This window comes from Leptopilina heterotoma, unplaced genomic scaffold (assembly GCF_015476425.1).
Source record: "Leptopilina heterotoma isolate Lh14 unplaced genomic scaffold, ASM1547642v1 Lhet_228, whole genome shotgun sequence".
NCBI classification, from domain to species: Eukaryota; Metazoa; Arthropoda; class Insecta; order Hymenoptera; family Figitidae; genus Leptopilina; species Leptopilina heterotoma.
The window spans coordinates 2,825,038-2,850,773 of NW_025110946.1; the positions used below are offsets into that span (position 1 = coordinate 2,825,038).

The 25,736-nt window shown below is 28.5% G+C and overlaps 1 protein-coding gene across 2 annotated transcripts in view; it reads right to left on the minus strand.

Annotated features, from left to right (window-relative positions):
* LOC122502435 (zeta-sarcoglycan) overlaps positions 1-25,736 on the minus strand; it is a 316,329-nt gene that overhangs the window by 285,759 nt on the left and 4,834 nt on the right. For both annotated transcript variants that reach the window (XM_043612486.1, XM_043612485.1), the window contains exon 3: positions 20,868-20,923. In XM_043612486.1, coding sequence (XP_043468421.1) covers positions 20,868-20,923 — 56 coding nt within the window. The remainder of the gene's footprint in view (positions 1-20,867; positions 20,924-25,736) is intronic.

A 25,736-nucleotide genomic window follows, 5' to 3' on the forward strand; every position in this document is an offset into this window, starting at 1 on the left:
GCCATATTGGATCCGCCATTTTGAATTTTAGAAATCTGATTTTTCTTTCTACAACTAAATTGTTTATAATCATAAGATCTTCTTTTATCATCTGCTTTTATCATTTATTTTAACTTATTATCATTGTTTTATATTGAGAGATCCTGATTTTAAATTTATTAAAAATAAATTAAATATAAAAATTAGAGCTAGAAGTTAGCGGGGAGCGGGCTGGCCGAGGGCGAAGTACAGTGCTGCTCAATAGGATTTAGCCACCCTACGTCAAATAAAAACTCTTCAAAAAGTTTTTTATTTTCATTTCAAATAAAGGTAAAAAGTTGGTTAACCTTTACGAAAAAATATGGCATGTAATTTACGACATCAACGAACGTAGTAATTTAAGTGACGTTTTTTCGCGACGCCAGAAACAAAATATTATCATATACAAACTGCAAAGCGTAAAAAGCTTGAACAAAATCATGTATTTACCCAGATAACACGTAAGTTTGCTGCAAACTTTCCATGCAATCTTGCCAAGATTACAGCGCAAGATTGCCGCAAGCTTGTCTGAGATAGCAAAATGTCCACTGTATAGCAAGCTTTCCATGAAAGGTTGTTGTAATCTTTATGTGAAAGGTTCCTGCAATCTTGGCATGAAATATTGCTACAAGATTGTAAAGAAAGATTGCTCCAATTTAAAGATCTTTCTGACGTCCACTTAACATTGATGATAAATTTTTGAAAATAAATTCGAAGGTGTTGGGAATTGAACCTGAGTTCGACAGACGCTAACCAAAGACCCTAATCGATAAGCTAAACAACCAACTATTTGGGGTCACTGATTACTATGGGGAATTTCGATAAATTCTGTGACAAAATCAAAGAACTTTTGATTGGAAGCATTTAAAAATGTAAAATCTTTTAGAGGTTGTTGTTCAAACCCTTCCGATTATATTGGTGAGACGGCTCGGTCAATATTATAAATAATTAATTTATGATTAATAGATTTGTGGTTCATGTTTAAAGTATAGCGAGTTTCCATGGTAAATAGGTGATTAATCAAGTTTTTCGAATACACCCGTTAGATCAAGCGTGACACGTGAACGCATATAAGCTGCGTTGGCAGTGACGTTAGCAGATATAATACAATCTCATCATCGCTGGTCATGCTTGTCTCAGGTAATAACGATTATTATTTTACATGCTCTCCTTTCCTTCAATGAGAAATGATGATATAAATTATATATCAGTCATGTCATTTTTATGAAAGAAATATAAGAGCGCCTCTATTACTTTTATTTAGTTACGAAAGCAAATTAATATTTAAAAACCATTATATCAAATTATATTTTATTATTCATAAGTAAATTTTTTCTCTTTCGCGTGATATTTTTAAATATTTATATATAGTTTTCAAATCATTAAATTTATTTGATGTGCAAAACCGAAGTACGTTATACTTGAAAGTTTTCATAAATGTGTTTAAATATTTTTTTCATTCCCTTGAAAATGGGTGGACTCACAATTTTGGTCGGTACTGTATTGACGACATCGATTTTTAATGTTTTAATTTTGACATCAAATTTTGAATTTTTAAAAACGGACATCAAATTAGAATTCAGCGACCCCAAAATTCTCATAGACATAAATTTCGATCAAATCGCATCAATCTTGAAATTATACACCATTTTAAATTTTGAAAATCTGACATCATATTCGTAATCAGCGATCTTGAAAACCCCTGAGAAATGAATTTTGGTCGAAACGCATCAATTTAAAAATTATCCGCCATATTGGATCCGCCATTTTGAAAGAACCTTATATATGATGAAATCACATTTTTTTGGAAAATTTTTTTCGGACCGCTTTAGACTTTAGACAATATTTTTGGTTATCACCATGATAACATCGACAAATGGTTTACCCTCGACAATTGGTGCGTTTGTCCTATTGTTTTAAATTAAAGGAGAATAAATTCTTAAGACATCCCTCGAGGCCAATTTTTGAGTTTTTAATTGTTTATAATTTTTATTCTCAAATTTCAATCAAAGTTAATAAATTAACACCATTTTTTAAAAACGGACGTTTATTTTCTTATTCCGTTACTGCACATGCTCTAAATCAGTTCAAATTACTCCAATATTACCAGAGCAGACAATTAAAAACCCATAAAGTAATATATTTCAATTGTCATAAACAACATTAATTAACAAATAGTTAACTTTGATTCCTCTCCAATAAAAAATATTTTTTTCACATTTTCTTTTTAATTTTAGTTCATTTGAAGAATATTTTTCCTTTATGATTAAAAAATAACTTATTTAAATTATTATAAACAATATTAATTAACAAATAGTTAACTTATGATCCTGTCCAACAAAAAATGTTTGTTACAAATTTTCTTTTTTACTTAGGTTCTTTTAAAGAATATATGACTTTTTTGCTTATAATATAACTTATTTAAATATTTAATATTATATATCCGTGGTCTTTTAACATTATCTAAATAAAAAAGTAAACGTGAAAAAAAAATTTTTGGTGGAAAGGAACAAAAATTAACTATTTGTTAATTAATATTATTTGTAACCATTTAAATAAGTTATTTTTTAAACAAAAAGGACACATATTTTTAAAATGAACTTAAATTAAAAAGTAGACGTGAAAAAAAATTTTTTTGGTGGACAGGAACATAAGTTACATAACTATTTGTTATTTAATATATTGTTTATAACAATTTAAATAAGTTATTTTTTAATCAAAAAGGACAAATATTCTTTAAAAAGACTTAAATTAAAAAGAAAATGTGAAGAAAAATTTTTAGTGGAATAGGAATCAATGTTAACTATTTGTTAATTAATATTGTTTATAACAATTTAAATAAGTTATTTTATAATCAAAAAGGAAAAATATTCTTTAAATGAACTAAAATTAAAAAGAAAAGGTGAAAAAAACATTTTTTAGTGGAAAGAAATCAAAGTTAACTATTTGTTAATTAATATTGTTTATAACAATTGATATAAATTACTTTATGTTTTATTAATTGTGCGGTGGTCATATTGTATTAATTTGAACTGATTCAGATCATATGCAGCAACGGAATAAGAAAATAACCCTCCTTTTTTGAAAAATTGTATTAATTTGTTAACTTTGATTGAAAATAAAAATTATAAGCAATTAAGAACTAAAAAATTGACCTTAAGGGATGTCTTAAGAATTTATTCGCCTTTAATTTAAAATAAAGAATACTGAAACCGGTTAAGAATTGTAGGCTGTAGACAGTTTTCAACATTAAATTGTAAAAAAACGCCATTGTGCGCTGTTTGTAGATCCTTGGGCAAACCCGGCCTGGTCCTGGTCGGGGCCAGATCATGAAAACCCGACCGGGGCCAGGGCGGTAATCGGGAACAAAAGTGTCGATTTCTGCACGGGAAGGTATGTCTTCAATAGGTTTGAATTTCGAAAAGCATGCGTTGCGAAGATTTTAGTAATCTAATGTGTTTTGCACATTTTCCAACCTTCCTTTTAGTTAATTGTTTAAAAAATACTTTTAAAAAACATTGATAACTTTACATTAGTTCATAAATGCTAATATTTCAAATTGAACGTTATTTTATTTGAACGTTGCAAGTGTAAGAAAGTCGGTATTAATGGGTCAATGAAGTCAGCACATTAGATGGAAAGCGGATTTTCTGTGAAGGTTTTTGTCTCGAGCTTATTTTTCGAATGCAAATGTCTGGAATAATCCATATTTTATGTCGAGACGATACCAGAACGTCGTCGGCTCAAGGAAAGTTTATTTGCAAAGTTTTCGACTTTGGCGGTATGCCCCGGTGTGAAAAAAGAAAAGAACAAGGGTGAGAGTGAGAACGCGGGCGGTATGCTCTCGCCTGGGCTTAAACGAGATCGAAGTTACTCGCGGCCTTAAAGCGCAAAAGGTTCCACCAGAACCATATATAAATATCTCGTGCGCGGTTGAAAGTTCCATTTTCCATCGGCGACAAAGACTATCGTTTAAGAACTCAAGTTCATTAACTTTCTTTTTCCTTTTTTTATTTTCTTCATTTTCTTTCATCAACCTTTCTTACTCCTGATATAGTTTCGGATTTTATTTGTAAGGGATTCATTAATTGAAATCAATGAAACTTGAATCAAGGTGGCAATCTGGTTGAGCATTACTCATCTCAAATTTGCTTTGGACTCGTGCCATGCTTTCTCATTTCAAATACATTCGAGTAAATGATCCACAGTCTGTTGGATAAGAAGTGAACACATGTGACAGAGAAACTGTTTTAGATCATTGTGTCAAGTAGTTTTAACTTCTAAACATGAGAGAAATCTTAGTCTTAAATTTTGAATTTCAATATTAGAAAGCAATTCTAATATTTATGACATTTTTTCATTTTAGTTGTTTGACTGTTATTTCTTAAAATATCTATGTGGATATTTTTATTTTCATTTTCGCAAAAAATTAAGGAAAGAAAAAATTTAATATTTACTTTTTTTCTGTAGTCATAAATTAAGAAATTTTGAATATTTTACTAAATAACTTCGTCGATCAATATTTATTCTCATTTACTTAGGTTAATATGTCATATTATTATTAATGAAATATCGTTGAATTTTGAGACGCCTGTAATAACTTCGATGTATTTTCTTTCAATTCGACTAGATTGAATGGCACGTAAGTCTACTTGAATTGAGAAGCAGTTGAGGAAAATTGATTTTATAAAAACATAAATCTTACTCGAGAGATTCAGACCTCAATTTATTAAGAAATACTTATTAAAAAATTTGTGTATTCTCTGAAAAATTTAGGTCGAATAAAATGAATAGAAATTGAAGTCGATAATTTTTTAAACCTAATTAGCTGTCCCTTGAAGGATAGTTTGTTTTTTATTTGTTCTCGTTATAGACTCTAATGATGCCTCTTTTAATAATTTAAGTTGAATTAATGGATTCAAACAATGATTTTAAAAAAAGAAAAAAAAATTGAAAGAATATGCATGAAAAAATGTCTGGTTGAAGTAATTGATTATAGCACTTGTTTGGTTAGTCTCATGGACCAATTATTTTGCAAGTCGCTTCCTTTCATATGACAACGTAGCTTTGAAAAATAGAAAATCTAAAAGTCCGTTGGATCCTTTTTCCAGTGATCACGACTTTGATAAGAATTACAAGAGGTAAAAATTTTTTCAATAATATGTTCGACTTTTTTTGAATTTGCAAACAGAAACTTTCTGCAATCAATAAACCACATTTCTCTTTTCTAATTTTAGATTTAGATTATTGGAATTTGATTTCGAAGGAACTCTTGTTGAAATAAAAAAATTACGAGGGTAAAAATTATTTCCAAACCTGTAAAGTGAAACAATTTACATATTTTAATAATAAAATTTCTAAAATTTTTGAGAAATTAAATTTTTTAGTAATACGCAGTATGATCTTTTAGTGCGTACGCAAATTGCAAGAAATGTAAGAGTTACATAGTATGGAGTTAATTCACTGGTAGAATAAGTACTACTAATGAAGCTATTAGTATTCGCGTTGGGACTAATTAACGGACGGTAAAAAGGTAGACCGTTTTTTCTGTCAAAAAGTCTCGTTTCAAACCTTATGTTGCTAGAAGTAATTCAGAATTTACCACGATAATAAGAAAGATTGTAACAATGAAATTATCGACTTCAACGAAAATTCCTCATTTAAACTTTACACAAGAAAATTCATAGTTCTAGATATTCACGTAGATATAAATAGTTTTTAAAAGAAGAAAAAGATTTGTTATTTTCAAATATTTAAAAATTCTTGTTTACAGATATAAATAGCTTAGATAAAACCGGGGCGTAATAAATATTTTTAATATTTAAAAATCCTAAGCCAAAATAATTTCGTTTAAAAAAAATTTATAGGGTAGAGGGCCCTAAGGTGTCCACCCTAGGAAAATTCTTGTGCATTATTTAGCAGTACTGAATGCTTCAGATTATTTTCATTGTTTATAAAGACGAAGTTTTTGGTTATGTTTAGACGCGTATAACTAAACGCGTTTGTTTCTAACAGAAACATCGTTAAATTTAGGTAAAAAAAATTTTAAAAGCATTGTTTTTAAAGTAATACTGTGATTACAGTTAATAGTTTAAAATTTCTAAACTTTGTGGTAATTTTGTTTACATATAATACAATAATATTATAAATGAATATCGATAAAATTGTGTGTTATACAATTTTTTGATAACTTTCAAAAAATGTCGTCCTGACCCTTAGGTGGCCACCATATGCGTTTTTATGTAAAATAGCTTTTGAATTTTTTTACGATGCAATATACAGAAAAATTAGGTATAAAAATACCTCGAGTGAGGAAAAAGAACAAGATTTCTAAAATATCACTTTTTAACTGACAGTGCAATGCTGTACTTGGAATTTAGTTGGCAAAGAAGTGAGGATTCTGATAAAGAGAAACACTTCATTATCCACTCTCAATACTCCTCATGTGGTAATATATTGTAGATTCCGGTTTCTCATTTTTAAAAAAGAGATAATTCAGCAAAATAAAATATTATTGTTAATACACTATTATTGAAAATCTACAATTATATATTACCACATGAGGAGTATTGAGAGTGGATAATGAAGTGTTTCTCTTTATCAGAATCCTCACTTCTTTGCCAACTAAATTCCAAGTACAGCATTGCACTGTCAGTTAAAAAGTGATATTTTAGAAATCTTGTTCTTTTTCCTCACTCGAGGTATTTTTATACCTAATTTTTCTGTATTTGTCTGGAATTAAGAATTCTCTAAAGTTTCTGTAACATTTCAGTACTTTTTTTCTTAATTCAGCAGTTTTTTAGCCACGAAAAACATTTGGGATGATTGGACCTAATGCATCGGATAATTGAGCAACCAGTCCAATTGTCCAAATGCCGTTTGGACAATTGAGCAGATGGCTTGCTCAATCGTCTAAAATGCTACATTAAAAAATCCTTTTTTACTGGTACCATGGGTCCACTTTTTTTTAAATCAAAATTTCAGCGGCTTTTCAAAATCGTCTAAGTTTTATTTTCCTTAGTAAAATAAAAAAATTTTTTTGCTAAAAATTTAGCTAAGGAGATAGAGTTTCAGCTTTCAGGGCATATATTATTAATTATGCGTTAGGAATTACAGTCGTTCAAAACATGGGTGGCCACCTTGGGGTCCCTTACCTTAATTCTTGTTTCATTGGTCAAACATCAATTTGTTGCATTATTAAGATGATGTTTCAATTAAAATCCAGTACGTTTTACTGTTGATTTTTATTATTATTATCCTCTTAGTTTTAAATTACAATATGCTATTTTATCACATTTGGTTTAAAGTCGTTTTTCCTACAGTTTTGCAAACTAAAATCAACCTAAAAACAAATGAAAGTTATAGACCTTTTTTCTGTACGGTAACATAGTGATAGAAACGTAATAAAACGTAATAGTTTAGAAACGTCATGCTTGGAAATTAATAAAATAAGTTGAAGATGTATGCTTTGAGTCATGTAAATAAAAAGAAAGTAAGGAATAAAACTCTGTCCCTGGTTTAGAAACGAATTTTGCCGACAAAAATGCGAAAATGAAATTGGAAAATGGATAATAAAGAGAAATCCAGAAAGTGATGATTAATCGAGAATAAGCCCTGAGAATCGCAGGTGGCAAAGGAGATAATCGCCTCTCGCTGACTCCTTTTCGTTCGTCAGAATTAACGTTTGCCGTCTGACACGAACGGTGGCATCGACCCATATCGCAATTGGGTTGGTAATTACCAGCAATTATTTCCGTACATCGTTTGGCCTACGCAGCGCGTAATTGCGAATTCTGAATATATATATAACCATACAGACTCTACCGCCTTTTTGAATGTAATTTTCACTCCCTCTAGCTTCTAAACTTGCGTCGTTGAGGCCATCGACTTCAACCTGCCTGTCAGCCATTCAAATTCCGTAGAATTTACGCTGTAAATTTAGTATATTTCGATGCACATTACATGCGATATATGAGACAATAACGGGAAAAAAACTGACTTCAGAGCTTTGCTGATATTTCACAAAAATCCAAGTGCGAGTATTGGAATAAACGATGTAGTATAATAAATTCTCTTTTTATATCGAGCAAATAAACGACCATTGGCTACGGACGTTTTTCAAACTCACTCAACGCACAATGAAAGTAGAGGGGATTTCATTTATTATTCAAGTAATGACCAAGTCAAAATATCCGTAATATTACAAAAGAATATTACCAATGTAATGATACAATATTAACGTAATATGTATTGCCCAGTGGGCACAGGGACATCTAAAAGACGTCCTTAAGCACCTCAGCCGTTCAAGACAGATAAATTTTTTTGTTCAAAATATCACGGAGAAAAATGAAAATTTAGATTTCGGACTGAGTATAAAACAGTTTGAACACAGAGAAAATATTTTGTATAAAGGTTAGTCAAAAGTTGGTTAAAATGGCTACACATAGGAATTTTAATAATGTTTAAAATTCTCTTGTATGGTTATTAAAATGTATTTTCCAAAGAATGTTCAAAAAGTAATTTAAAGATTAAAACAGACATTAGATTAAACTTTGGTATGCATTTGATCATAAACTGTTTTTCTACTTGTAATTTGGTAGATATTTACCTGCGTGTGTCACAGTTTGTCCAAAAGTTGGGTAAAATGAAAGCCCCACCACGCAACTATACTGTCAGGACTGAATGTAAAACTCTCTAATATTTTCAATGCGAAATTCTACATAAAGGAACAACTTTTAGAAATAAATATTACATAATCATTATTTATGGAGCAATCAAAATGATGAAATATTTTATTTAAAATTGATTTGAAACAAATAAAAAGTCTAGTTGGTTCTGAGCCAAATATACCCGTGTAGAAATCACCATGCTACACGGAAAAACCTTTGAGAAGTCTGCCTTCCCACTGTCACAAAATTTTGCTTCTCACTGCATGGAAAGTCTGATCGCCCGCCACTGGGTGCGTAGCATTACCGTTTTCGATAGACAAACTTCCCAAAAAGTTTAGAAAATTACAACTGGGTACGTTGGTCACCCAGTTTGGGAGTGCAGATGAACAAGTTTAGTGGTGGCGCTGACGCATAAGTTTCGGGTGAGCAGACTGCTTAAAGGTTTTTCCGTGTATGCCTAAAATGATTATTGGCCCTAGCTTGGACCTAACTTGGCAACCCCTTTTTATATATCCTGGGCTGGTCTTAACTTGGTACTAGCTAGGAGATCCAGTTATGACTTAGAAAAATTTTTAGGAAAATAAAGTGTCAAAATTGATACATGAAAAACATGTAAAAATTGATAAATATTCTCAATTAATATTTATAAAATTAATTGATAATCATATTTGTTTAAACAATTTATTGTTTGACATAAATCAGAAAATTATACAAATACTATAAAATAAAGTTAATTCATTAGTTTATTAATTCAGCAATTGTTTAAACAAATAATTGTTATTTACTAACTTTTTACACAATCAACCTAGAAACTAGCAGTTTTTTCTAATTTTGCAATAAGTAAATACTCAGATTAGTTAATTGCAAAATTTTAAAAGACTACAAGTGTCTAGACGCTTTATTGTCTTAAGAATTAATAAATAACAACAATTTTTTGTTTAAACAAATGCTGAATTGTTAAAATTATAAATTATCTTCATATTTCACTACTCAAGTGTAATAATCGCGAAGTTAGATAAAAAACTGCAAATTTTTAAGTAATTTGTTACAAAAGTTAATAAAACAGCAAAATTTATTTATTTATTTAAATTTTAAACAGATACAGACTGCAATATAATTATCATTAGTAAAATATATTTCTAATTTCGTTCGCTGATTTTAAGTTTCGTTTAAGTTGGTGCTAAACACTAAGAGATATTGCAATTCGAATGTGGGCTGACCCACCCAGGTCCAACCCAGGACCTACCTGGGCTTCCTAGTTTCATTAGCAAAAATTTCTAAGTCCAAGTCTAAAAAATTTTTTGCAACAAAAAATTAATGCTTAAAATGATTTAGAATAATGAAAAACGTGTTTTTAACATAAATTTTTTTGACATTTTTTTAAAAAGTGGATCACCCGCTTAATTAATTAGGAAAAATTTCCAAGTCCAAAAGACGAATATTTTTTTTAGACCAAGAAATTAATGTTAAAAATGATTGAGAACAATGAAAAACCTGTTTTTAACGAAAATGTATAGATATTTTTTTTCTTGATATAATATAAAAATATTAATTTTTGAATTTTTATATTTGGATATTATTTTATTATTATTGTTGTTGTTAAACTATTTTTTTTATTTATTATCGTGTATTAGTGTCAATAATTACTATATTGAATCATCAAAAGCAAGTCCACAAGTCACTGACAATAAAAATTTTGATCTCAACTAGTTTCATTAGCATAGTGGTTAGGGCGTTAGTCTCGTAGGTCGTAGGTTCGATTCCCGCGTGCGTTAGATTTTATTTACTTCTTAGGTTTGCGTTTATTCCAATTTTTCTGCATTGTATTCGCATAAGTATGCAATTTAATGATTATATATACTGTAAAATAATTTAATTAACAAATTTCTAATTTTTTTATAATTTTTAATGTATATATTAGAGGAATATATATTAATCTCTACATATACTAACATTATTTATGAATTCGCTTTTGGTCATCATTTAATTGAAAAAAATAATAATTAATTAAAACTAATACTTATTATTAATAATTTAGGTTATTTCTTTAGCATATATTATAAACTAATTAAAATTATAATAAAATATATAAACAAACTGGTCCTAACTAGGCTCCCAAGTTAGGACCAGGCTAGAATCGCATCACCACCCATTGTTGGTCCAACCTACACTGCCAACCTAGGACGAAGCTATTAACAGGGCAAAATAGGTAGGACCTGGCTAGGACCAATTTTCATTTTCCACACGGGTATCTTTTTTGTGGGTGATAAAAGTAATCATTATGTTATTGTTTAAATTTAAACCAGGAATATTACAAATACCATTTTTTAACGTAATAAAATTAAATATTCACAACAAATTTTTTTAAAAATTATTGGGCATCATTTTGACACAAAATTTTTTGTCAAGATTGATATATTGTACAATCGGAAATATTGTTATTTTGTACAAATAATACAAATAAACTTAAATAATAACTGAATAAATGTTTTCATTATAGAATATTTTAAAAACAAGATCTAACATGCACTCAGAAAATTACTTAATTAATATAGCATTTGTAATATTCCTTGTTTAAATTTAAACTATAATATAATGATTACTTTTATCACCCAGAAAAAAGATATATTTGGCTCAGAACCAACTAGACTTTTTATTTGTTTCAAATTTAAATAAAATTTTATTTACCTTAAATATATGTTTTATTTATATAGAATAAAATTTTTACTTAAAAAGTTAAAAAGGTCTAGTTGTTTCAGTTAAGAATTTCGCTATTCTAGAGAAACTTATCGCTCTTCCAGATAACATTTTTTTTACTTGTAGTAGACAAATAATATGACAGTGTTCATCATTTTGATTGCTCCATAAATAATGATTATTTAATATTTATTTCTAAAAGTTGTTCCTTCATGTAGAATTTCGCATTGAAAATATTATTTTTGAAATATCTTTACGAACTTTAAGAGTATCCTGCCTGCACTTTTTAATTATATTATATAAAGAATAATTTAATTGAAATTAAAAGTCTATTATAAAAATGGTTTCTCTGCTAAAAAACAACCTAATATTGTGTATTTTAATAAATAATTTTAATTATGGTAGTTTAGTTAATATTCTTTCTTCTTCCAAACTATCCTAGAGTTTTACATTCAGTCCTGACAGTATAGTTGCGTGGTGGGGCTTTCATTTTACCCAACTTTTGGACAAACTGTGACACACGCAGGTATATATCTACCAAATTACAAGTAGTAAATCAGTTTATGATCAAATGCATACCAAAGTTTAATCTAATGTCTGTTTTAATCTTTAAATTACTTTTTGAACATTATTTGGAAAATGCATTTTAATAACAATACAAGAGAATTTTTAACATTATTAAAATGCCTATGTGTAGCCATTTTAACCAACTTTTGACTAAACTTTATACAAAATAATTGATTTGATTTTATTCAAAATACTTTCTCAGTGTAGCTGTACAGTACTTTAGTTGATTCACATTTTGAGCAAGTTAAAGCCGACGTTATTGGCTAGTTTTAATTGAAATGTAGAGAAGAGTGGAGCAAAAGCGCTAAAGAGGTGCAAATACGATATTTAAAATATCTCTTTTATTTTTAGTCTATTACAATTTGTGTTTAAAGTTTTTCAATGTAATCAGAGCCATTATTTAAATGAAGAGTAAACATAAATTGTTATAGACAAAAAAAATTAAGGAGATAATTTAAAAATCTTCTTTTTCCCCACTTAAAATCATCGATTTCAAACATCGGGAAGAAAACATTCAACAAAATCTTCGATGTTTCCGATGTCAATGTCCCATCACTAAGACCAGGGTCACATATAGTGATATCAAGGTAATTACGTGCTGATTGGGAATGTAATTATGATAACAAATTAAAACTATTTTACTCGAATTCCCTTTTTTATTTTATTTTCTCACAATCATAGTGGCTGAGAATATTAATGAGATTTTTAAATGAAAAACATATTCTGTGTTAAAAATTCAATTACTATAGTAATTGAATTTTTAACACAGAATATGTTTTTTTTAATTGTATATATATACAATTAAATTTGAATTTCACTAATGCGGATTTGAAATGTTACAAAATAAACGTAAAAAAGTTAAATATCACGGAGAGAGATTTTGTATTAATATTTGTTAAAATTGGCAATAGAATTTAATATATTCTTTTTCAATTTAGGGAAATCGTGTTTTATATTAAAAATTAATATTGTGCATATTAGTAGGCAGCTCTTAATATATTTTACAAAAATTAATAAAATTGTAATACAATTTAATAAAAGAATTATAATTTTTAAAAATGACTATATTAAAATCGCAGTCCGTGAAAGTATCGAAAGAATAAGAAAAATTTAAATAATTCTTTTCAATTTTAGAATAAAATACATATTTCAATCTTTAATATAGTCAATACTAAAAATTATGAGTGAGTCGAAAAGGACAGAAAATAAAAAGGCAAAAGAAGGAGGAGGATAGAATTATCGTTTCGAAAGTATTTCGCACACACACAAATGAGCTAACGCAAGCATCATACTATACAAACACAAACTATATACAATTTCGGAGATCTATGTTAAAACCTATAAACGCATACATATAAACTTAACTTAAATACAAATAAACGCAATAACGCACGCACGCTGTACATTGGGAGATACAGTTCTCAACTTCCTTATATACTAAACTCGAGAAATTTTCTGAACTTGTGAGAAAGTGATATTTTCTCAATATTTTGTTTAAAAAAGTTCTTAATTTATTTTACATTATAAATACATACTTTTCTATGCTGGGTCAAAATTTTATTTAGAAATGTTTATCATAATACTGTTTTTAAAATTCTTTGTTTCTGGAAACTGATTTCTATTGAAATTATATCCAATTTTTCGTTATATAAAAAAACCCATCATTTAATTTACTGGCATAAGAAAATGCAGCATTTCTTAAATCATTTTTTTAAAATACCTTCCAATGTCCTAATTCATCTTCGTACACTGAAAAAAATTAATATCTAAACTTGAAATAATATTAATCTGAAATCCAATGGAGTGTAAGTTTGTCTAAAATAGACATTATATAGTCACAATTAAATTCACATCTCTGATTTAGAGATTTGTTAATTTCACAACTTATCTGATGTGAATTACATTGCGTTTTAAGTTCATCAGTGTCAAAGAATATTTAAACCATTTTAATTATTTAAGTATTAATTTTATATTTTAAATGCAGTTTCATTCCCAGTTTCCACTTTCCATATTTTACGAATGTTTTTCGCGTTATCACGTGGGACATATTTTTATTTATTAGTATTTTCAGGTTAAAGTTTCTTTTGACACTTGAAAACCTAACCTATATTGAAAGTTGTACTAAAACATGTTTTTTTTTATTAAGAAATAGAAAAAGAAGGTTTATATTGTGTGATGTTGAGATAATTTGATTCAAATAAAGAAATGAAATAATAAAAAATTCATATTATGTTCAAAAAATGTCCAATTTTTTATGATTGTCAATGGATTTGTTTATAAGTTCATACTAAAAGTAAAATATACATTCTTTGAATAATTCTCACTCTAAATTGTGATAAATTAATTTTGTATTACATCGAGTTATTACAAAAAATACGAATTATATAAATATGCAACATCCCAGGAGGAAAAGTCGGACGAATGTCGGATTATACAACCGCCTGGGATCCGCGCCCGTACGGACCGCCAACACCGATGGTCTGTACCGATTCGGATCCTAAAATGCAACCGGCGCGGAACAGATTAGGCTCCGACTTTTGGATCCGCCTTTCTACTTTCGTCAGTACTGGCGCGGTACTGGATTTGTTCCGCCTGCAGATTTCATTCTTCTACGCGCGTCGGAAGAATGACGGATGTTAGGTCTGTACTGGCTCGGTGCTGGGGCGGATCCGACTGCGGATCTCGTCATTTATTGTTATAGTTTACATTATCAGTATAATCATAAATTTATTTTATTATTATAATTAATTATTACAATAACTAATTGCATTTATTATAATATTATTATTAAAGTTGGATTTTTATATATAAAAATCCAACTTTATTAATGTGCAATTAAATAAATAATTTTTAATAAATAATATATTAATTTGAAAGAAGTATAAAATATATTTAACTTGAAAGAAAATGTGATCAATATATTATAATGCCTACAATAAATAACATATTAAATACAATATATAAAAAAGAGATTATTATTAATTAATTTATTATTAATTAATTAATAATCTCTTTTTAATTTGAACAATATATTAAGTAATTATTTATTGACACTTTTCTGCAAATTAAATAATTAAAAAAATGTGTTGTGCATTAAAATTTTATTCAATTTAAGGGGGGCGCCTACTTTAGAAGGTAAAAAACTGCGTACATTTCAGGAATTTTTTTCTCAAACACATTTAAATAAATCTATGCGAAATTTAGTGTATATTTTCTTATATATTTAAACCTTTGAAATATAATTTTTTCATTAAATGAAAATAGAATTTAATAATAAAATAAAAGCCATATATATAACGCCTCGCTGCTGAAATTTTCCCATTGCGTACAACCTAGGGTCCACAATTCTTATCTAAAACAAAAAAAAAATTTTTTTCTTTAAATATAGAAGGAGTTTACACCGTAAGCCTTAAATATAAGCCTCCGCGAGCATAAACGGATATGCCTCCAGGAGCATATATTTGCGCCTGCGCGAACACGTGGTCAAGGCAAACTCTTTCACAACACAGCTGCAGGCAAACACTTTGCGCAGACGCAAGTATATCCTCATGGAGGCATATCCGTTTATGCGCGCGGAGGCTTATATTTAAGGCTTACGGTGTAAACTCCTTCATACATTATTGCCTTCTGTATGAATTAAAAGATTTCAGTAGAAAGTAAAAACTGAAATTTTTACATGACTTTAAAAAAAAAGGTAATTTTTGCCAAAAAAAATCTCATTTTTTCTTTAAAAGAAAGCATTAAATTTAATTCTATCAAAAACAAATTTAATTCATACAGAAGAGACACTCTTTATCTTCAAAACAAGCCCAAATAGACCTTAATCGGTTGATTAGATTTTTGTCTATCGTGTACGCAAACTACAAAAACAGTGTTTTGAGAAAAACGCGTTTAAAGATTGAAAAACATATAAATGCTGTTTCGCGGCCTCGATGAACGACTATTTTTTTATGTGTAGCTCTTGGATAAGAAGACATTTTACTGATAAATGGTAATTTTAATGGTAGGTGTAATAGTAGATAAGCGCGACAAATTATGAAAAGTATTCGAGACCGCGAGTGGAATCGCGCGCCAGGCCAAGCGCCAGGCCACGCGCTTTATTGCGTTCTACAAGCTGTAACTCGAAAAATACTTTGTATTTTGACGTAATATTTTAAGAGCATATTCTCTTATAGTTGTACTTTCAGTTAAGACAACTTTTAAAAAATCGATTTTTTTGACCCGATAAAGTAGGCGCCCCCCTTAATACTATTACTTATATGTTATAAATTGTTTTGCAGTGAAGTTATGTTCATATTATTCGATATATTATGTAATAAAATATTAAAAAACATAATAATAAAAATATAACATTTTTTTTTAAACGAAATATTCATAAATACACATTCAGTAAAGTATTGAAAATATACCGGTATTACATCAGTTCGTATTTCCAAATTGCCTATTGCCGCGTAGTAATTTTACAATTTTTATTTCAGCTAGTGAGACTTGAAAGCATTTAAGGTTTGAGAGTTCCATGCGAGCGTAGCATAGTGGTTAGCGTGCGAGATTTCGGTGCGTAAATATTCGGTTAGGCGTAGGTTCGTACCCCCAAGCGTTAGGATTTTTCAAATGTGTATGTAATAAAAAATTGCGTTTAAGTGTATAAAGAAATAAAAAAATGTGTAAAGTGAACTGTCAATGAATTGTCATCCGTATTTATCTTTTGCAATTAATTATTATTTTTTATTGATATTTGTTGAAATTATCATTTTGATCCGAGCCGGTTGTCAGGCGGTAGAATGCCAGCGCACATCTGACTAGGAAATTAAAGATCCGCAGTCGGTACAGTGCCGGGTCCCAGCCGGTTGAATTATACACGGAACGGCTCTTCGCGGCCGGTTACCGGGCGGTAGAATGCCAGTTCCGAGACGGATGGCCAGCCAGCTCCTGGCCAAGTCATCTTTTGGTAGAATACCAGTTCTCGGGCGGTAGGCAGGCGGTTCCCAGCCAGTACCACTACTCCGGCGTCGGTACAGGCGAGGATCCGCGCCGGTTGGAAATTTCCCACTGGGTAAAATCTTTAATAGTTTATTCTAATAATATATTAGATTTCAATTTATTGAAATAAGTTGATATTTTAGAACTATATGTTCTATGTCATAAAATTTGAGATTTCTGTTATCATTTTTAGGCATAAAAATACGGATTCTTCACACTGCTAATATGCGGATTAGATATAACTCTAAATTTCAGTTTTAGAGATCTGTTCAAATCACACATCCGATTCCAGTGATTGTTTATGCCTTAATCTCATATTAAATCTCTAATTTAGAGATTAATTTTTTTCTGTGTAAATTTTGAAAGCTCTCAAATGCTCATTTAAAAGACAATGGACTATGCCTTTTACTACAATTAGGAAATCTTCATTGTCGATTAAAATTATTGAATGAACAAAATAAAATTTTTCACCCAATTCTGACACATTTTGACACATCAAATTAAAATGTTTTGGGGTAAACACAACGTGCACATGTTGCCATGAGGTTTGACTCGGATAATTTCGGAACTGCTCGACTGAAATATTCGGCTAATCTCGGACAGTTTCGTAACCGCGCTCTACGTCAGCCTGACGTCAGCCCATAGCCTGCTATGACCTGCTACTAGGCTGGTCATAATTTTTATTATAGTCGATAATACTATTCATTACTAAATTAACAACTTATGTAATTCTTCGATAGTATTTAGTATAATCATCTGGTAATACTTTTTACTATTGCATACTTTCTTACTTATAATATTAAAATTTCTTATTGACTATGTCAATTTCTATTACTTCAGAATAATACAAAGTAATAATTTGATTATAAACTTTCTTAAAAATGGTAATATTAATTCATAAATGTACATGATTTCCCCAAATTGCAATCGGTTTTACTAAGAAGGAGTTTACATCGTAAGCCTTAAATATAAGCCTCCGAGAGCATAAACGGATATGCCTCCATGAGGATATACTTGCGTCTGCGCAAAGTGTTTGCCTACAGCTGTGTTGTGAAAGAGTTTGCCTTGACCACGTGTTCGCGCAGGCGCAAATATATGCTCCTGGAGGTATATCCGTTTATGCGCGCGGAGGCTTATATTTAAGGCTTACGGTGTAAACTCCTTCTAAATACTAATATAATAATACGAAATATTAAAACAGAATCTCTCTCCGTGTATGATTATCATTAAATACAATAAAAATATGATCATAAAGTGTTTAAAAATAGGTCAATCTATGTGTTTTTAGATATTTTTTAAGTTGGTTATATTAATTTAGAAGACAAACAATCATCTTTCTTAAATAATTTTCTGAAATGTCAGTTAAATCAAAGTTTTTAGTTTTTATAAATTTTAAAAATTCCACTATATATTCACTCGCAGGTTAGAAATAGATTAATCTATGTGTTTCTAAATTCCCTTTAAGTTCTTTACAATAAATATAAATAAATTTTATATTTTTAAAACTTGAATAATTCTGAATAAAATTACAAGAATATTCTCCAATAGATCAAATATTAAGTCTTATTATTCGGATAGTTTTAAAAAACTAATTCTAAAAATAAAAACTGTTTGTCTTTCAAATATTAATAATAATTACATTTGACACATATTTAAATTTCATCAATACATAATTTTATATAATATATAAATATTATTTTAAATATGAAAATAAATACAAAAATTTTACTAATACAATATGAGTTCAAAGAGCTCGTATTGGAGGCGAGAATATTTTTTATGTAATTTAACAAACGCAGATTTACAGAATTGCCCTACCAGTTCATCATAAAAGCTTTATTGGGAGCTAGTATCCAAGTAACATTTTACGATGGATTCAAAGTGGTAGCAGTTCTGCAACTGTAGTAAAATTTCCTAACAGAACCACCTCTCTAAAATTGCATTAAAAGAATAACTTAACTATGCATCTGAAATGAACCAAAGAGTAATAAAAATAAAAAATATGAAATTTCGATTTATTCATGTATAATCAATTTTATGGAATATTATAAATGAATATTTATTTAAATTACCTAATATATGTACATACATTTTTTCTGCATCCGTGTATTAGACTATTTATAAATTTGCCAATACTACAGCATATAAATATGTTCTATTTCATTTTGATTTATGAATTAACAATTTGTTTTTCAAACGTGAAAATTTACAATTTTTCCCAAATTTGTCAATTTTATTTGATTTAAATTAGTCAACTATACGTGTATTCAGAGTATTTATATTTTTTTCCATTTGAAAAAATGTAAATAAAATGAAACGTTAACAATTTAGAAAATAAACTGTAAATATAGTAATCCTATTTTTTATGCGTTGAAACCAAATAACGTGTTTGTTTTTCCAGTCTGTGGAGTATCAAATGTTGTTTTTTATTTTACGTAGAAAACAACTGTTGCTTGAAAAATATATCTTTTATATTTTTGACGAATGCAAAATTAAAACAAAAATTTGCTACTTTAATGTCATATGTGCAATTGCACGTAACAAACTGGTAAATTTTACTACTTTTTAACTATTTCTTGTAGTTCCGGGCGACACTAGTAACAAACTGTAGTGAAAAGAATTATGACAGATTAGTAGAGCTGTGCAAAATTCGAACCGAACCGAGTTTTGTTCGGTTTTGGGGCACCGAAATGTCGAAAATTCGACATTTGAATCTCCTAGTTCGAATGTCGAATATTCGACATTCGAACTAAGCGAAAAAATTCTAACAGTTCGGTTCGAATTATTTTGCACAGCTCTACAGATTAGTTATTGTCTAACTGTAAAATGCAGAAATAAATATAATTTTTTTCAGTAATTTTAACTACTAGTTAAGTAGTACTAATCAAGTTAATTTCAACTTTTAAGAAACTTTTAGGGGTGTAAAATTTTTAATTAGTGTCATTCACTATTCAATCTTTAAAAAATTCTATTCAGCAAATAAATACGATAAGCTTGCTATGATTTAAATAACAAGTTGTAAATCCAGATGTTCATTACATGAACATTTTCCTTCCTCTTTACGATCAGCAAAAAAATTTGCTTCCTCGTGGAAAAAGCATTAACGACAAGTATATTTAATTTTTAAACCATTTTTAATACAATTTAACATTTATAAAATAAAGTTCATTCGTCTTAATAGAAAGAATAACATTTTCTTATACAGTAATATGAATCTAAATAAACAAAAAAAATTTTAGTCAAAAAGTAAATTTTTCAACTTTAATTGTAATTAAGGTATTTGTCGCGTCGATTCGTTTTCGGCAGATTTTTTTTAAATTTCACTTAATTATTCTTTGGGTATTTATCTACAAAAGAAGGCCTATTAAAATAAAATTGACCGTGTTTTTTGTCTATAATTGGTTTTAATTCTATAAATTTAAATACAATATATACTTTATATATACCAATCGATTCGTCTTGATGCAAAGAATAAGATTTTATTATATAGGTATTAACTTCAATAACCAACTTAGAAAAAAAAATTTTAGAAAAAAGTAAAAAAAAATTTTTTTTGAGGATTTTTCAAAGACGAGATATTTCGAGATATTTTTATGATAAATATACTTGGCAAATTTAAGCCAAATTCGTTAAAACCTCTTCAAGTTATCGTGTTCACAAAAAACGGGATCCACACACACACACACACATACATCCGGACAATTGTTCAGGGTCTTATATAACATAGTCCTATATAGAAGAAAATTTGATTTAAGGATTTTAAAAAATTTTGTAAATTGAACGACTACAAAGCTTCCTTCACGAGGAAGCAAAATTAGTCAGAAGAACGTAACGGATGTAGTTGATCCTTAAATATAGAATTTTATTGTAAAAAAAGTCCTTTAAAAAAACACTCGAATGCCTTCTTCAGTTTTATAAACATAAGTAGACGCTTACCTAAATTTATGTTCTGCTTGTGGTGATTCTCCAGTTCCCTTGAAGTCATTTCCGCCCTGAAACAATAAAAAACAAAATTTGACATTTATATTTTTTCTTTTTGAGGGGTTGCTTATTTATTTTTTGACTCTGACAAATATTATTGATGTCAAAATAAAATTTGTCAAATAACGTTCTATTTTGCATTGCCTGTTTTCGAGCGACATTCAGGATAACGTCACAATAAATCATAATTACCATTGTCAGACAATGTTTTGTTAGACTTTCAAATTTCTTTTTGGTGATGAATAATAGGGCAACTGATATCAAATATGTAACGCATTTTTTTTTAACAAAATTGTTTGAAAACTCATCGCAGAATTTCCATTATTTACATAAATAATAAAATTGTTTTTATGAATTCAATTATTCTGAAATATAATAAAATTCTTCGCAGAAATTCAATTATGTTCAAAAAATGTTAAAAATGCCACGTCAAAATTTCAATTATCTTTAAAAATAATAAAATTCTTCTCCAAAATTTAATTATTTTCAAAAATTTTGATAAAATTCTTAGCAAAATTTTAATAACTTATTCAAAAATTTTCCTCAATTTCAAAAGATTTCAATTATTTAAAAAAAGTGTTGATAAATTCTAAGCAAACACTAAATTATTTTCATAAATAATGAAAATTTCGCAGAAATTTAACTATTTACAGATTTTTTTAGGGTTCCTTACCCGGTAGGAACCCTATTAAAACGGTTACGGAAAATGACCATGTAGCCCCCCCCTAGCGCTCACAGTTTTTCATCTAGAAAGCTAAAAATTGGTGCACGTATGTATTTTCGCGCCACGGTTGTCTTCAAGTACTTTTAGGTTTACCTAAAATGAGTCAAAATTGTGCTAACGCAGTTTTATCTGGAATTGGTCCAAGATTCCAAATTTTCAATTCCGAAAATCGTAGCTGATTCTTTTTTCGAAAAAAACCAAAAAAAACATATATATATATATATATATATATATATATATGGACAATTCCACGTAAGATTTTAGTCGACCTCTTAAAATCGGTCAAAAATATTTTTTTTACATTCTGTATCGAAGAAAACAGATACGTATTTTTTATTTTTGTTTAATTGTCCAAATTTTCGAGTTATGAATTTTCGAAAATTTGGACTTTTAATTGTAGACCTATATTCAGTAGCTTATAAGTCCGAAAATATTGAGTTTAGGAAAAAGTTGTCAGAGAATGAAAGTTTTAGTTTTCTTTCAACTTTCAAAAAATGTAAACAAAAAAATTTTTTTTTAAATTTTTTTTTATAGACAAATTAATTTTTTTTAACTTTGGCCCAGATTTTTTTAATTTTTTTAAAATTTATTTATTCCTGATAATATAGAGAAGATTTTCCTAAAAATCCCGAGGTGGGACTGATGTGCTGAATGAGTTTTAAAACATTTTCAAAAATCACTTGCAAGCATTACAGTGGTATTTTTTTTTACAATTAACTTCTAAAACTGTCTACAGCGTAGATCCTTTATAATTAAAAAAAGAACACTCAAATAGATTAAAAATTAAACGCTATAGACAGTTTTCAGAAGTTAATTGTAAAAAAAATCCCACTGTAATGCTTGCAAGTGATTTTTGAAAATGTTTTAAAACTCATTGAACACATAAGTCCCACCTCGGGATTTTTTGGAAAATCTTCTCTATATTATAAGGAATAAATAAATTTAAAAAAAATAAAAAAGATCCGGGCCAAAGTTAAAAAAAATTGATTTGTTTATAAAAAAAAATTTAAAAACAATTTTTTTGTTTACATTTTTTGAAAGTCAAAAGAAAACTAAAACTTTCATTCTTTGACAACTTTTTCCTAAACTCAATATTTTCGGACTTATAAGCTACTAAATATAGGTCTACAATTATAAGTCCAAAATTTCGAAAATTCATAACTCGAAAATTTGGACAATTAAACAAAAATAAAAAATAGGGTGATGTGGGGTGATGTGAAACATGTGGGGATGTGCAACACTGCCGATTTCTGATCTACAGTTTGATATTGAACAGAGCCAAGTATTGCCATTTTTTGTGTCCTCAATAGCTTGTTTTTGATATAAAACTCACGAGACAGCTCACAGCTATAGGTTTGCCGTACGTAAGTTGACTTAAATTTCCCGAGAAGGAAATATTTCTCGCGCTTGACATTTCTAGTCGTTCCGTGAAGGGTTTTAATTTATTTTATAGATAAGAATATGTTTATTGTTGGTTTTTTAAGTGTTTTTAAATATCTGTTTATATTTTGTGTTTCCATTGCATTGTATTGCGTACAAATCATTTTTCGCAAAATATCATATTTGTGACTTATAGTAGATGTAGTGGGGAGTATAAGAAACCAAAAAATCATTGAGACAATTATGTGCCTCAATTAAGATAAAAATGGTGTACCTTCAAACTTGCGAGACAACTTTTCTTAAATTTTGACAATTTAGCATTTAACTTGATATAAATTTTTTAACGAAGATTTTTAAGTAACCATAGAACGGGGTTACATTGTCTACATAATAAGAAGTAATTTGAACCCTTACAGGAATATGTGCCACTTATACATTAGGAATGCAGTGACTTCAAATGTTAAATTTAAAAACGAAACTCATAATAAAAACCCACATTTTTGAAGGGCACATGTTGAATTTGACTTCTAATCACTTTTGACTCATTGTAATCTCTTTTCGTACATTATAAAAGTATATAGAAAAGTCGTTAACCTCTACACTATTCCTAAAAAGAATTTATCTAAGAAAGAATATGAGCTTCTACTGTCATAATCATTGCTTCATGGAAAAAGAAAGCATTAAACTCGCAAGTTTGCCTAAAATTTATTATTTATAGGTTTCTGAGGTCCTCTGATTACAAATTTGAAGTTAGTTAAAAAAAATTTTAAATGGCGAATCCAAAATGGCGGACGAAATTTTAGAAAAATTATCAGATTTTAACATCTTTTGACATTTAAGAGTTTCCTGTTTTGCTGATTACGAATTTGAAATAATTTTTAAAAAATTTTAAATAGAAAATCCAATATGGTGGATACATTTCTGAAAAATCAAATCTTTTTGCATGATTTTTTTTTAACTTTTCGTTGTTATATAATGATTTGAATGTAATTCAAGAATTGTTAAAAAAAATTTACTAGACTTTTATAGATAATAGGACTTAAAAATTTTGGAAATTTTAACAGTATTGAAGAATTTTAAAGATAACAAGAATTAATCAATTTTAATCATTTTATTTTCATAAGCTTAATTTAATATTAAATTATTCATTTAATTTATCATTTAAATTTTATTCTGTTTTTAGAATTGTAAACTTCTTTTTTTCTAAGTTTTTATGGTAACATAATTTTTAATGTGTCAAAATGTTTTGATTGCCGAATGTAGATATTATGTATTTTATTTAAATAATATTAATTATGGATAAAGAAAGGGAAGTAAAACTTTCAATTAAACGTTATTCATTTTTTGTTCATACTGTTCGTACTTTTAATATAAAATAAAACTAGAAAATTTTTTAGAATATTAAAATAATTATATCTCGTGGTTATTTACTTATTTACTTCTATTGCTTTTTAATTATAATTAATCCCAAAATATTTTTAAAACAGAATTTAAAATATCAATAATTTTTCACATTTTGAAACCACTTTTAAAATTTGAAAAAAACTAAATTCAGATTCATGATAATTAGCGACCCCAAAAACCCCTTCATACCCACTTCTGTGCAAATTGAATTATTTTTTAAATTTTCATCCGCCATTTGAAATTTTCGAAATCTGACTACAGAATCATAATCAGCTCCCCCAAAAACATATGAATATCCAATGCTGTGGAAATCCATTAATTTATTTAAAATTTTGTCCGCCATTTTGAATTTTGAAAAATTAACATCATATTCGTAATCAGCTACCCTATAAACCCCAAGATACCGATTGATGTGCAAAATCCAACTTTATGAAAAATCTATGCATTTAGAAACATTTTCTTGAGGTTAAACTCATACACGCAGGGGGGTTAACAATGCACAAAACAATAAAATTAATTTCAAGAATGTACCTTAAAAAGAAAAATTAAGTTTTCCAATACCTGAAAGTTTAAAAGTTCTAGAGATATGCCCATATATGTGACGCGCTCCCAAGAAAGGTACCTAAGAAGCAAAAAATTTGAGGTTATGTTTTAAATTTTGTAAGTAAAAATACAGAAAGAGAATCAATTATTAATTAAAAATTGTTGGTCTTCAAGTCTTCACTATATTCAAAATATTCAATGAATATTGGTTTCAAATTCAAATAATTAAAAATTAACTTTTAATCAAGATAAATCTAACTCGAACCCAACCTATAATTCGTTTGCTTCTTAGGTACCTTTCTTGGGAGCGCGTCACATATATGTTTTTTTTCGAAAAAAGAATCAGCTACGATTTTCGGAAATGAAAATTTGGAATCTTGGACCGATTCCAGATAAAACTGCGTTAGCACAATTTTGACTCATTTTAGGTAAACCTAAAAGGGCTTGAAGACAACCGTGATAAGATACACTATTTATTGCTTGAATACGATATTTCGAGATAAAATTTATTTGGAATGATAGAGAATAGTATTCTGCAGGGGGGTTGTCTCCATTTTGACAATAATTTGGCGAAAAAGTGATTTTAAAAAAGAAATAATGTAGAGTAATTTGAGGTTGAGTAATTTTTTTAGTTTAGCCGCGGTCACTAGCTCTAATTAGCGCCATGCCACCTTCTTCTTGACAACTGACACATAGATCCAATTGTCCGTGTGCTCGCTGCTATATTGTCTGTCATCTTCGCCAAAAATGCAACTTTTTAACTATGTTGTAAC